At 45.2% G+C, this 14,580-nt stretch overlaps 1 protein-coding gene across 2 annotated transcripts in view; it reads right to left on the bottom strand.

The window, feature by feature from the left end:
• Positions 1-368: 368 nt before the first annotated feature.
• Positions 369-14,580, bottom strand: part of LOC110522618 (uncharacterized) — a 155,722-nt gene continuing 141,510 nt past the window's right edge. For both annotated transcript variants that reach the window (XM_021601084.3, XM_090230759.1), the window contains one exon: positions 369-14,118. In XM_021601084.3, coding sequence (XP_021456759.3) covers positions 1,527-13,919 — 12,393 coding nt within the window. In that variant the 5' untranslated portion in view covers positions 13,920-14,118 and the 3' untranslated portion in view covers positions 369-1,526. The remainder of the gene's footprint in view (positions 14,119-14,580) is intronic.

The following is a 14,580-nucleotide window of genomic DNA, read 5'->3' as shown; positions in this document are numbered from 1 at the left end:
GAAGGCAGCACGAGGAGAAAGAAAAAATGGAAGTGTTCCAGTCCTAGTTGGCCTGCTTTACAATGTCCCATATGCCTGGTACATATGGTTTGATGAATGTTTCCTGCTTCTGGTTTCATGTTCCCTGTAGTAAGGCTACATTTGTGCTCTTCCTTCAGATAATGAGTTAGCAGCTCATTGAAGTGTTCAGGGAAGAGTGAGTCAGAGGCTGTTATGGTTGTCGGTGCACCTCTTTTTGCTTCCAGGCACAAACGGCCTTCACCGTTTTTCAATTTATGATGCTGTGGTGACAGCGGGGGTCTGCAGGGATGGATGTTGGAACATTTGCAGAAGATGCCATAAACAAAAGGAAGAAACAAGCACAGAGAAACCAATGCATATTTTTAATAACCAACTTTAAAAGAGGCACTAAGTGAACCACTTTACAATACAAGAGGCATTGCATTTCCATGTATTTTCTCTCTCTCTCTCTCTCTCTCTCTCTCTCTCTCTCTGATTCTGTTGCACATTATTAAAATAAAACTTTGACATTGAGCATTGCACCAGGAAATCTTCTACCTACAATATAATACAATATAAGATACATATAAACAAGATAAAGCACCTTTTTTGTCTTAGTAAATAATATTCATAATTAAACAGTTGGAGGACAGACACGGAGGACTGAGTGTGTGTTTTGTGTGGTAATATCAGTGCATGGGAGGAGCTCCTAAAACAGGTCTCAGGACTGTGAATAGTCCTTGGATGCACCTGAGTTTGTACAGATGCAAGCTTTCCTAATTTTCTTTCCTAAGGATGTACAGATGAATACTTTGTTGGAGGAGGTTTTACACAGTCTTTTTTTTTTTTTAAACATTTTTTTAAAGAAACTACAGAGAACCAGCACAAACGGTTGGATGAATGCAACTGCTACAGATCTCATGTTCCCTTCAGTTAGAGGACATTGGCGTTCACATTACAATAAAGAATAACATAGCACCAATTCATGTTTATACAAAAGCTAATATAACGAATGTCAATGAAGTACAGTAAGGTAAAAATACAAAAAGAGTAATTTTTGGAGAAGCATTTACAAAAGGTGCACTGACATAGTCCAAGTCCGTTGGGATGACATTTGGTCCTGTTGCATTAAAAAAAGCAATATTCTCTATGAACACTTTTTGATTGTGAAACTGACATGCATTAGCTGTAAAAAAAAAGAGAAGAAAAATCTGTTTTATTTTCAAGTATTCTTTTTGTATTTTTTTAATGAAATATAGTCTCTGAAAAAGATAATGTTCAACCTAAGAATAGCAGGAATTAGTCAATGATTTGCCCTACTAGCATTTTCATTCTAGATTAATAAAATTATCTCTGCCATTATTCCTCACAAGAGAAGAAGACATAAAGTGACAACATAAGTATTTAGACAAACATTTCACAGAGAGCCATGCAATCTCATTCATGGTCATGAATTGTCTTGATCATCAATAACGTGAACAACTATTCAGTCTCTTTGTTTTCTATCCCACAGATCCTTCCCACAATCAGTTTATTGGTTCTGAAGTGTCCTTCCTCAAAGGAATCTTAAAACTGGTGAGCTTTTGGCCAAACAGCTGGCTCAGGAGGTTGTTCTGTGACTCTGCTGTCCTATAGGAGTGGCTCTCCATGGACCTCACCCCTGTCTTTGGCCTAGACTTATTCAAGGAATTGTTCATAGGAAGAGCTGACACTTTAGAAACTGGGTAATGAAGAGGCCGTCCAAGAGGCCCTTTTTTGGCTTTGTAATCCCCATTAATATGATGCACCATCTCTGCTTTCCTTGGCGTGCAGTTATCGAGGGAGCTTCTCTTTGCTTGAAGGCCTAGACTCCCTGATGTTTTGTGCTTGGAGACTATTTTGTTGCTGACCACATCTTCTTTCACTGAAGAGAGCACCGGGTATTCACTGGAGCCGTCTGATTTCCTGTGAACTGCCGGACTCTCGCACTTGCTGGGACGGAACTTATTTTTGGTCTTGACGTCGGCAGCAAGGTTCTCCCGTGTGGCAGACGAGGAGACCCTCTGTAAACTGTGAGGTGTCCTCATCTCTTTCCTCTTCTTCTGTTCTCTTCTCACAGAGTCTTTGTCCTCATTGGATGCCGGGCCCTGGGAAGTGATCTTAGTGTGGTGGACTGGTGTTGACTCCATGGCCCTGGGGCTATTGTTGGAGCTGTGTTTAGTGTTTTCACTGGGCTTGGGTGTGGAGGTTTTGTCATTCTGCTTGTTGTCATGGCTGTGACGGCTGGTTGTCTGTTGCCCCAGCTCACCCTCCCTCATTTGGTCCATCACAACGGTAGATGATTTATGCTTTGTAGGAGGATGGTGGATATCATGTGTATCGGGTGTCATTGAGCTGTTGATCAGGTTTTCGCGGAAACTAACATACAACTCCTCATCCGATGCCGTGGAATCTGTCCTCTGTGTCTTCTTTTCAACTTCTGCTGTGGTAGTCTGTATGCTGCTCTCAGGAGTGCTCTGCTTAGCATTGGCAAAGCACTCCTTTTCCTTTTCAGCTATACTGCTCTCAAGTGGATCATGCTCTTCTTTCACATCACATGGCTCTGTGAATGATTTGCCATCGGCCTCACCAATGTCTCTAACAGGCAGCTTAGGTGAAGGACTGGGATCAATGTCCTCTGTTTTGGGTGTAGCAGTTGAGAGACCTTCCGAGCCCAGGTGAAACGTACAATGCTCCAGCTCTACCAGCATGTCAGAGTATTCCTCAGCCATGTCCTCCGTCTTCACACTGGCATAATTGTCAGTATGATATTCACCTGCACTGGTCTGTGTAGAGTCCTCTGTTGTGTGTACAGAGAGTTTCAGAACTGGCATCTCAGCACTCTTATGTAAGTGCAGTGAGGCTATGCTGGCGATGCCACTGTCAGAGCTGTTCTCTTGTAGAATGTCAGTAAGGATTTTTCTCTTTTTGTTCGCTGGCAATTCACACTCATCGTTCTCTTTGGAGGGAGATGTCTTGATAGGCCTGAGAACGCCTCTAAACTTGAAGATCTTATTCCCTCCTGACAAGTGCTTTTCCATGTGTCGGTCAAACTGCTCTTTCTTAGAGAAGGTGTAGTTACAGGTGCTGCAGATGAAAGATTTCTTGATCACATGCATGACATCTGCACACAGCTCACAGGTGTAGAGGGTGGTATGCTTTGAGTCAAGCTCATCCACCTCCTCATGCTCATTCTTCAGATGATATTTTAGTTCCTGTGGCTCCTGGTAGGTTACTGGGCATTTGTGGCACAGAAAAATCTTATTTAAGTTGTGCACAACCAGATGCCTCTGAAGCTTGAAGGGTTTGGGGAACTGCTTGCCACAGTGGTGGCAGTCTCTCGAGGGGTCTTTACAGTTGGGGTGCATCTCCACATTCTTTGGCACTGGCTCTGTATTGTGCAGAACCTCAACTGGTGTCAGCGTGCTCGGTTTCCCCACTTTTTCACTGTTCCCTTTAGGCTTGACAACTTTGGGCTGAGCTACCTCTGTAGTTTTCACCTGCTCTGTGTTTTCTACTATGGCTAGTTTCTCCTTGTTGGAGACCTTACTGGTCTCTCTGCTGGCCTTGCTGGGGCGGCGCTGCATGATGGAGGTGATGAAGTTCTTCACGGCTGACTCCTGCATGCCAGAGCCCGGCAGACTCCCCAGGATAGCGCTGTGTGACTGGCCCTTGCGGGCAAACTGCGTGGCATGTTCCCGTAAGTGCTCATTGTACATCCACACGTCTGATATCTCCTTCAGGCACATGCCACAGGTCCAGATGCCGGCCTTGTTCTTGGCGTGTTTCTCCCTCAGGTGGTCCCTCAGCTGCTCCCGGGAGCTGAACTTGCGCTGGACGCACATGTAGCAGGTGGGAGGTGGAGAGGGGTTGTGGGATAACTTGTGGAAGTTGAGCTCCCCCAGGGTAAGGAACCAGGTGAAGCACACCTTGCACTTGTACTGTTTGTCCTTGATCTTCACGCTGCCCTCTTGTCGTTTCCTTCCCCTGTGTTCTGTGAGCTTCTTGGCCTTTGCAGTGTCTCTGGTCTCCGCATAATCAGTGGCAACGGGTCTTTCTAATGGGATGTCCTTGTTGGAGTCAAATAATTGAATTTCTGGTAGCTGGAATGTGGTATTGAGGTTTGGGATGTCAATGCTGTGGAAAGGAGACACGTTGTCTGTAGCACATGGCTCTCTAGGATAAGGTGCAGAAGAGGCTATAATAGGAAGTGGACATGGTGGGGTTGGGGCTTCTGCTTTAAAGGAAGTTTGGTCAGAGGAGATCACAGTATCTGTAACAGAGTCGTTGGAGGCACTCCATGCCAATGATGCTTTGTCGATAGTGCTCTCAGGTTGGCATAGGAAGTCACTGCCATAGTCCACACCATTCTCATGATTGTCTTTGTGGTCTGTTGTGTCTCCTTTCATGCTACATACATATTTTTTGGAATCACTCTTTAATGTGCTATTATGACACATGTTCAACATGATAGCATCGTCAATGGATATTGTTTCATATTCACAAGGGTCATTTTGATTGTTGACAAATGTTTGGTCTATCTGATTTTCTGTATAGTCATCTTTCTTTTCGAGATATAGGTCAGGAGGAGGATGGTCTTGAACTAACGGTGAATCGGTTGATAGTTTCTGCTTCTTGTTCTTCTTACCATAAACCTTTGCAAATTTTTTCCTTTTCAGTTCCTCATTTCTAGTGGGGAATAACTGGGAGAATGTGCTTTCATCATCAAGAAAACCATTCAAATCAGCACTTAGTCTAGGAGGGCTTGCAAGAGAAGATTTAAAACAGGAGAGATTATCCACCTCATCTGTCGGGCCACTGTTTTTCTCACATTCAATCTTTACTGCAACCTCTCCCAGTATCTCTTTGGCATTACTCTCATCTTTAGTTTGTTGCTCACATGCCTCTTTTGTGTCTTGCAAATTCTCTCTAGACATATCATACTCTCTACTAATGTCCTTACTTACAGATACTCCCATACTAACTTCCGCTACTCCATTGATGATCTCTGGCAGATTTGTGCTTTTCACCTCTTCTGTATCATTGTTGCTTTGAGTCAAGACCATAGCCAGATTTGTAAGCTCCATTGGAGACATTGGCATCTGTTCAATGTCATTGTTACTTGTTACAGTAAACGGGACTTCCTCCTGCTCTGTAACTTTGTGGTTAACAAGATAATTGATTATGTCTTGTTTCTCTGGTGACTTGCAGCATCCTTGCTTTACCTGGGTTTGGAATTCAGGAGTAATAGCCTGTAATATGTCTGTTTTCAATATATTGAGAAGCTCGTCAGAGAATGGGTCAGGCTTCACATTCACTTCCTTGTTTCTGTTCTTCCGTGTTTTGTAGATTTTCTTCGCTTTTGTAAACTGAGGAGGCATTTGCTGGACTATGTCATCAGCTGGCACTGCCATATTTGTTTCACTTGCGATGTTCTCCAGGATAACATTTGTTTCTCCTTGTTTGGTTACGAAGGAGCTATTACTTGTCACAGGACAGTGATTCTCAGAAACCTCATTCCTTTCTGTTTGCAAACAGGTGTGTGGAACCAGGAGCTCTAGATCCTCTTTATTTCCTGTTTCTATAGACTGGGATGTTTGGTAACTGTGTAGACTCCCTTGATGATTTGCATTTTCCAAAATTGGGCTTCTTTCAGTCCTGATCAAATGTTTCATGGCCTTGTGTCTCTTCAATCCTGGCACTGTCCGGAAACACATTGAGCATATCTCACACAGATGTATCTTTTTCTGGGTGGTTTCTTCCTCTTGCTGGTGGGTTACTGAGCACTGACCTTCCTCAACTGTTAGTGATTCTGTTTGGTCTGATGGTAATGGGGTTGGCTCATTCTCACAGATGATCAGTGGTTTGGGCGTGTGCTGATTATCTGAGATGTCCTTTATAAAAGCAAGGGTGTTCAGCTCACTAGGGACCTTATACATATCCAGGGCCTCTGGATCCACTCTCTTCAGCAAGTCAACATGTAAGTCCATATAATCAATCGTTTGAAGGGGAGCCGGGCAAATGTCCAAATCGCCAGTGGACGGAGCAGTGTTCTGAGAAGGAAGACCCAGTAAAATGGATGGACATTTTATGTCATTTTGGATGTTGCTCTTGTTCAAAGATTCATCTGGTGGACTTAGCTTGGCTGTATGGTCTGGACTCATAGGTACCTCTGTCTCTATGTCACACAGTCTTTTGTCTGATGTTAATGTCGTGTCATCACTGCGATCACAAGGTTCACAGTCGTCCTTGGTGCTCTGCTTGATGGCTGGTTCCTCCTCATCCACATTGGCTGGGGAGATAGGAGTGTAATCGAACTGACTCAGTTGTGGAGGCTCATCTGGAATGTAATTGTAGTTTAGTGGGCTTAATTTGAAATCATACAGTGATACAGAGACTCTCTTCGTAAGGGCCTCCATTGCCTCAGATTCCTCTGTTGCAATGGTCAAGGGTAGAGGGGAAGGAATGCAAGCGTCAGTGCTACATATTTTACTATCTGTGATTCCCAAGTCCAGTTGAGGAGGACTTACTAAAGAGTACTCCATCTCAGCTCTTCTGGTCAATGAGTCATCAATATGCAGTGCTTCTTTGGCATTTATGTCGTCACACTTTTCCTCCTTGGGAGATTGGATTGAGGCTGGCATAGTATCTATATTATTGCATGTGATTGGCTGTGGATGTTCTTGTTCTTGTGTGTTAGAGTTGTCCACAGGTGTGTGTGGAGAAGCTGGTAGAACAGGACTGGATGGAGGAGCATCCTCTGGAATAATATCCAGCCTTTCGTCCATCTGCAAATCCTCTTTGCATGGTGAGTGCTGGGGAGATGCCATGAGATGTAAGGGAACTTGTTCCTGGATGTTTTCAACTTCTGGAATCGTTTCTCTTTGTCTATGGTTGGCCTCACATTCAGGTTCCATTTCTGTTTCTTTGTCCTCAGGTGTATGTTCCATGTGTGCATCACTGTCAAGGTCACTGTCACACTCAGCAATGACCAACATGGTGCTTTCATCATCTGAGTCAATGTTGGAAAAGGGTGATGTGTGGTTAGCATGTTCTGTATTGGTTTCCATCAACAGTGGACTGCAAGGCTTAACTGCGACAGTCTCCATGAAGACATGGGTTGATTGATTGGTAATATCACTCACGGGGGGGCTACACCTCAGAGAAACTGTATGACTTATCACTTTGTTCTGTATTGTACTTTTGGATTCAATGTTGTCTTCCTTCATTACACATGTTGAACTGTCCTCCGTCTGTTCATTTGCAGATGGTGAGGAACATACACTCTTACAGTTACTTTGGACGTATATGGATTGTTCCTCAGATGCATTTTCTACCTCTTCAGGCTTATTATCCAAGTTGACATCCATTTCCTGGTCTGCTAGGTTAGACCCATTCGAGGGCTGGCTCACAGACGTAGCATTGAGACTGATGTCCTCCACTGGCTCCTGATGCTCATCAATGGAAGTATCTAGAAGTTCTGTATGCTCAACAATGGTGCTATCTAGAAGCTCTGTGTGCACATCAATGGTAGTATCTAGAAGCTCTGTATGTTCATCAATGGAAGTATCTAGAAGCTCTGTGTGCTCGTCAATGGAAGTATTTAGAAGCCCTGGATGCTTGTCAATGGTAGTATCTAGAAGCTCTGAATGCTCATCAACGGTAGTATCTAGAAGCTCTGTATGCTCATCAATGGAAGTATCTAAAAGCTTTGTATGCTCATCAACGGTAGTATCTAGAAGCTCTGTATGCTCATCAATGGAAGTCTTTAGAAGCTCTGTATGCTCATCAACGGTAGTATCTAGAAGCTCTGTATGCTCATCAATGGAAGTCCTTAGAAGCTCTGTATGCTCATCAATGGTAGTATCTAGATGCTCTGTATGATCAGGGAGGGCACTTTTGGCTTCAAGGATTTCATCCCCATAGTCCTCTAGCTTCTGGTTCTCACAGGTCTCCTCAGCCATTGGTTGATTATCCATTTCAGTGTTTGAGCAATAATCAGTTTCTATAACACTATTGTCTTCAGTGACATTGCTCATGATTGGGATGTCTTTGAATTCTGACCCACTGTCGTTGTTAGGTAGAGACTCAGTTGGCTGGAGTGAAACAATCTCTTTTATTACATCAGATGGGAGCTCTGTTTTTTTAGAGAGAGGAGGCTGTGACCTGAAGTGTGTGGATTTAATATTCGCGTCATCAAGAATCACCATTTCATTATGATCTCTGCTTTCAGCTGCATTAGCAGATGGAGTTTGGCTTTCACTGTGTAAGTGTGCTGGGCTCTTACATGAGGTGAGGTTTGGCTCCTCCTCTTCAGGTGTTATGGGATCATTTTTGAAAATGGAATCTGATATCACTTCCAGGCTTTTCATCAGGTTTTCTGCATAGGTCTTACTCTCTAGAATCTCCTCAGATTTCTCTATGTCAGTTCTCTTGTCAACATCCATGTCTTCATCTCTGTGGTCCTCCTGTTTCAGTTGCTCTTTCACTTTCTCTGTATTTGAGGTTGTAGTTGTCATACTGTGTTCACGATCATCCTTCTTGCTAAATTGTTCAAGGACAATGGGTTCGTCATGTGTTGGAGTATGCTGTCCCTCCATCAACTCAAACTCAAATGGACTGGACCATGGTAGACTATGCTCAGCAAAGGACTCTGAATGTGGGTCAGATGGCATAATTGACACTGCCAGCGCCATGCTTTGCACAGGGCAGCCCATATCTAGACCAGTGTCTTCATTCTCAGATTCGTCGTCCAGACGCAGAGGGGAGAATTTGCTCATCTTCAGCTGCTTTGGGGACTCCTCAGTAAGCAGTGGTGGACTCAGCTTGGCTGTCTGGAGCTGATTTTCCAACTCGGTCACAATCCTCTTTATCTCTAGCTCATCTTCTGACGCACAGCTGTTGAGATTTGTACTGTAGTCTATTATTTTGTCTGGCAGAGACAAAGGAACATGATTGTAATCTGAAAGGAAAGGAGAAAGAAAGGATGATGCGCTAAACACCTCCTTTTTGTCATTGGTGGTATTTAAGGAGTTGAAACCTTCTTTGTGCAATGGAATGTCAGTGTAGAGGCCATTTTCAAATCCTGCCACTGAGAGGTCCCCGAACATTGACGATGTGTCAAATGAGAGAGGAGACTTCATAAGACTCTGGTCCTGCTCTAGGGGGTATGGGATCAGATCTGATGTATCTTTCTGTGTCAGAGGCTCCTGAAGTTCAATTGGAGACAGGCACACTTCATCCATGAGTGCACTGCAAAGAGTTGTGGACTTGGGGACTAAGTCATTAGTGAAAGTCATTGGATCTTTCATTGGATAGACACTCTCATTGTGTTTGTCAAACATAGAAATGTCTGATAGCTTTGAATGCGGCTGTATAGATTGACATCCCACGCTATCCCGCCTTTTGTGTACAGATTTTTCCTTTGAGATGGTTTCATCTTTTTTGAATTTATTATACGAATGTGCTTCCATGTTGTTTGTGGCAGGATGTGCTGATTGAAGCTGATGTGATTTGAGATCAGAACTAATAGACTGAAAATGTATTGATTCCCCTTTGGAGATCTTGACGGCTGTCCTCAGTGGTGTGTTTTTGTCTGAACTTGCTTTCGTTTCAGTTTCTCTGCTAAATGAGTCGTCCTTCTCCCTTGAGGACACGTCTGTGCTTCTGCATTTCTCAAGAGTTTTCACTGCACTCCCCACCTTTAGTAGCCCTGATACTGGATCAACATCTTCAATGTTCGAGTTAGTGATACTTAAGGCCATTGACGTGTCTTTATTAGTAGAGACGAAAGTCTTATCAGCGCTATACCTCTGAGTAGATTTGGTGAATGTCAGTGCTAGTTGTGTGCTAGACTCTTTGGATAACTTCTGTGGAGATCGCTCGTAGGTTCTCTGCTCGGAAGAGTCTTTCCTCCTGATCTCCACCCTTTTCTCACAGTCTGAGTCTGTGCGGTCAGTGCTTTTGGGGCTGTTGATGCCATCGCTGGAGATACTCACAGACGTGCTGACTTCACTGCTAGTGGATGACCTGCTGCCTCTCCTCCGAAGTCTCTGGTGAGAGCCAGGTTTCTCTAGAGACAAAGAGACATCTTCAGCTTTCTTCACCTCAAAGCACTCTTTTGACTCGTGCCTCCATGCTGCACTGTCCCTGTCACTCCTAGCCCTCCATTTGCACTCCTTTGTGTAGGTGTACTTGCAGCGGCTGCTTTGGCTCAGGCGACCTTGGCTTGCTATCTTCACAGGCTCAGACTCGTCATCTGAGTCTGAGACATAGTCGTACTCCCCAAATGTAGGGTTTGGCACTGTGGGCGTCAATCTCTCCATCACCAGTGAGAATTGGAGGTTTTTGGTGCCTTTTACATGGAGCTTGTGTAACTTGTTTTTCTGTTGAACTATTTTGTGGATGAGTTCTTTGCTCCAGGTACCGGCACCGGTCCTTTTCCTTTTATTCTCCCTTGCTGTAATCTTTGGGGTTGGGGAACTCCTGTTTGCCGAGGAGACTTGGGAAGAGGTTGAGCCACTCAACAAAGAGCTATCCCGGAGGCTTCGAACTCCACAACGTTCTGAAAATGTGCTGGATAAGAGGAACCTTGGAGTGTTAGTGTTTTCCTTTTCACTCTTGCACAGCTTTCTTATATCTTTCACTTTATTTTCTTGCTCCCTCGGTTTCTCTCCTGAGGCGATCCTTGAATTTATATGAGAGAGTTCTTTTTTGATGTTGATTTTCTCATCCTGCTCAAAATTCAGAGTGGTCTTCTCAAGTTTGCTTACTGTGTGGTTGTTTTCTGTCTGAAGGCTCGCTTTGTCTGAGTCATAAAGATATTTTCCTTGTGTCAGAGACCTATCATTTTCAGTAGATTGTTTGATTTTGCCCTCAAAGACCATTGAGTCTTTGGTTTTCAGAGTCTGCCTGTTTGACGATACTTTGACAGTGGCGGGATCATCATCTGTGAATGCATCAATGAAGCTGCTGTCAATCTCTGCATTGTCTGACTGATAGCCCAGTCCATTTAGAGCCTCAGTGATTAGGCTATCTAATTTTGCATCCTCCATCTCCAAGTCAGGAAGAGCGACAGGAAGGTTACCTGCCCCAGTGAACAGGTTAAGTTTCATGGGGTCATCCTTAGAATCTCCTTTTGTTTCGCTGTCAGACATCAGCTCTCCATTCTTATTGAGCCCCAGCAGAGACAGGTGAAGGTCAGTTGGACACCTTGGCATGGAGACACGTTGACATAAACTGGTCCCAGAGGATGGATCTTTTGTCATGTCATTGTGAAACTGTGTTGAACTTCCTGGAGTTGTTCTGGTGTCATCCACTTTCTGTGAAAACGCATGCTGTCCACAGTATTGCTTATGGCCAAGGAATGAGGCCAGGTTAGTGAAGTTCTGATCACACTGCTTGCACGTGAGAAGCACATCCAGTTGGTCAAGGTTTGCCGTGGCTAATGACGTGGCTAACAGTTGATGTGCAGAGTATGGTGGTGGAGGTGGGTGGTGCTCCACCCCAAAGCCCTCCATATAGCCCTTGTTGCCTTCCATACTAGGCTTTTGATGTTCGTTATTCTGCAGGTAGTTCATCATGTCATCTTTTTCCCTCTCTGGGGCGAAAGGCAGATTACGGGAGGCGTCTGAGTGGAAATGGTGAGAGTTAGTGCTGAGGTGATCTGTGGGTCCTTGTGCCTTCAGTTGGTGCTGGTGATAAAATGGAGGGGGATGCCCAGTCTTTGATATCTGACTGTCCTCAGAGAGGTTGACAGGGCTTGTTGAGGCTGGGGAGAGTGAGGAACATGTGCTGCTAGAGGCTGGGTTATGGATTGGGGAGGGCGAGGGAGAGTCATATGGTGACACCATCATAAGTCCCATTGGTGGGACCTGCAATGGTGGATATCCATATGTACTTGATGATGCCCCAGGTACTGATTGGTTCATTCCAAAATATATGGGCTTATTCTTGGACTCACAGACCTTTGCGTGACTTGTCTCAACTTTAAAATGTGGTATTGTACTGCAGCCCTGTTTGACACTCTCTTGCCTTGGGTTTGATAGACCTTCACTAGGTCTATTGTTTTGGAAGGAGCTGGGGCTTTTCAGTGAGCCATTCTTATGTGATTTAGTGTCATCCTGCCAGTCAGAGGGTGCTACCATAAAAGTGAGCTTTTGGTTGCTTTGTTGCCTAGACAACTCTATCCTGTTTTGGTTTGGCATGACAGAAGTTAGGCGTATCTGCTGCCATGGCATCCTACTGCTTTTGGATGTGTTTGGCCTTTGATCGACGGCTGGCTGGTTCTGAAACTTGTCATTCATATTAGGATAAGTCATAGTGTTTTGGTCTGCTGGTGAAAAGGTCTTATTCGGTCCCTCCCATGAGTGTGGTAACCTACTATGGGGCTTGGTGTTGACGCTTTTGTCAAAAGGCACAGAGCTCATGTGGATGCTATTGAGTGGAGGGCTGCTGTTGTAGGCTTTGTTTGAAAAGTGCATTTGGGAGTTTGGACCTTGTGCAATATTTCTGGCATGGTGTACACTGGCTTGAATGTGTGTTCTCTGGCTGGCAGCACTGTCTTTGGGGTGGCAACTCCTCTTGCTCCCTGAAGTGAGGGCTACATCCCGATTGTCTGCCTGGACGAAAGTGTCCGTGCTATCTGGCAGGGAACTCTTACCCTGATCTGACTGCTGGGAGATAGAGCCAGAGCTCTCACTACTAGCTGAGTCCTCACTCAGGCCCCTGGTGCAGTGCATAGAGGACGCGGCCCCTTGTGGTGCTTGCAGGTACTGTGGTGGCTGTGGAGGATGGGGGTAGGAAGACCTGTCCTGTCGCTGGTCACTGTTGAATTGAGTGTTATTCTGAACCCCCTCCTGACCCTCCACAGATGTCTGAAAGGTAAAAGAGTTAAGAGTCACCTGGGCAGGAGTCAAAGAGGAGTCTATATAGTCCTGGGATTGGGGGTTCTGATCACAGGGAAAAGGGTCTGGGTTTGAGTCTTCCAATAAGAGGTATCCGTACTGAAATGGCAAAAAGCTGCCATTTGCCTTGTTCACCTCCGAGAGAACTGTGGATTTTTGTGAGGAAATCCCATAGTTAGAACCATTAAAAGTCCTCTCTGGAGACTGCCAGTCATTGGAGCCACTCAACTGAAAGTCTGGGAAGAGCAGCTGGCCGCTTGGCTGTGAGTTATTATTGTTCTCCATTGGGCCTGGTTGCTGCTGCTGCTGGGGTGTCTGCTGGTGGGTGGATGTCCCACCTGTGGTTCCCAGTGCCTGTGAGGTGTAGCTTGGGGAGGTGAGATTGGAGGAGGTGTCCTGAAAGCACCGGCTGTAGTTGAGCTCCTCCTGCTGCAGCTCGGCCTCTCGCTCTGGTATACTGGGCACGTGGAACCTGTAGCTGCCCGACACAGGGCCTCGACTGGCCTCCAGCTTCTTGGGTGGCGAGACCTTCTGCTGTGGGTAGGCGATGCCGATTGTAGGGTTAGAGCGTGGGTTGGTGATGCTGAGTCTGTATAGCTGCTGTGGGTTACCGCGCTCCGACTTCCCTGACCTCTTACCCTTGTCTCGGCTCCGGTTCTTTCCGCTGGGGGATTGGGGGCTGCCTTTGCCACTGGGCCACGTCCTGTTGCTGGCGAACTTAGGCTTGTTCTGCAGTGACTTGAAGTCTATTTTCCCCGCCTGCTGAGGTCGGATCACAGCCTCGCGCTGCTGAGTATAGTCTCTGTCTTTGTCTACAAACTTGGCCCCTCTGCTGATTGTCCTCTCCTCCACGTCTGAACTTGAGAAGTGCTCTGAAGACTCTTTTGTGGCTTTCTCACTGCTACTGTACTGCTCCAGTGCAGTACCCTCATCCTGCAGTTTGAACTCAGCATCCAGCTTTTTGACAGGGTACGTGTGCTGAGTCTCTCCTGCCATGGTGCAGGCGAGGCTTGCTGAGCAGGCCTGGTCCTCAGAGATGCTATCTGTGAGGCAGAGGCATGATGAGTCTGGGAGTATGGATCAATACACTGCTTCCATTGGTACAAACGGCAGGGATGGGAGGGCGGCTCTCTGCGCGATTATCTCTCCGCTCTCATCGTGGACCACCAATCTGTCAATTTACCGTCTGGGAGTCCTGCAGAGACAGAGAGGAGAAAGAGGGGGTCAGATTTCTGAAACATATTTCACATCATTTTGCTTTTGTTCAAGTTGCATTCCATTAAAAAAGCATGAGAATTGCCCTTCTAAATGCATTTCTATAAATGTAGGTTGTTGGATAATAAAATGCTACCTCCAGAATAAATAAAATTATAATAATCAATCATTGACCAGCATTCATTAATTAATTAATTCATTCATTCATTCAATCATTCATTCATGTGAACAGTTGCATAACTATTTGTAGAACAAAGAACAGTACAGGTACATAAGTCAGCAGGGCTATTAGCTTTACTAAACCTACAGAGCAGGATGAGAGGTGAGTGATTCAGTAAAAATCTATTTTCCAGCTGTTGCCAGGAGAGAGCAGTATTGCCACAGTTTTGCCTCAGTACTGCCACACAAGGCACAAAGACACATTGTACAGTATACAGGCACA

This window comes from Oncorhynchus mykiss, chromosome 1, assembly GCF_057628025.1.
Source record: "Oncorhynchus mykiss isolate SJ-2025 chromosome 1, ASM5762802v1, whole genome shotgun sequence".
In the NCBI taxonomy this organism is placed as follows: domain Eukaryota; kingdom Metazoa; phylum Chordata; class Actinopteri; order Salmoniformes; family Salmonidae; genus Oncorhynchus; species Oncorhynchus mykiss.
The sequence above is the reverse complement of the archived record's forward strand: the minus strand, read 5'-3'. Positions and strand labels throughout refer to the sequence as shown.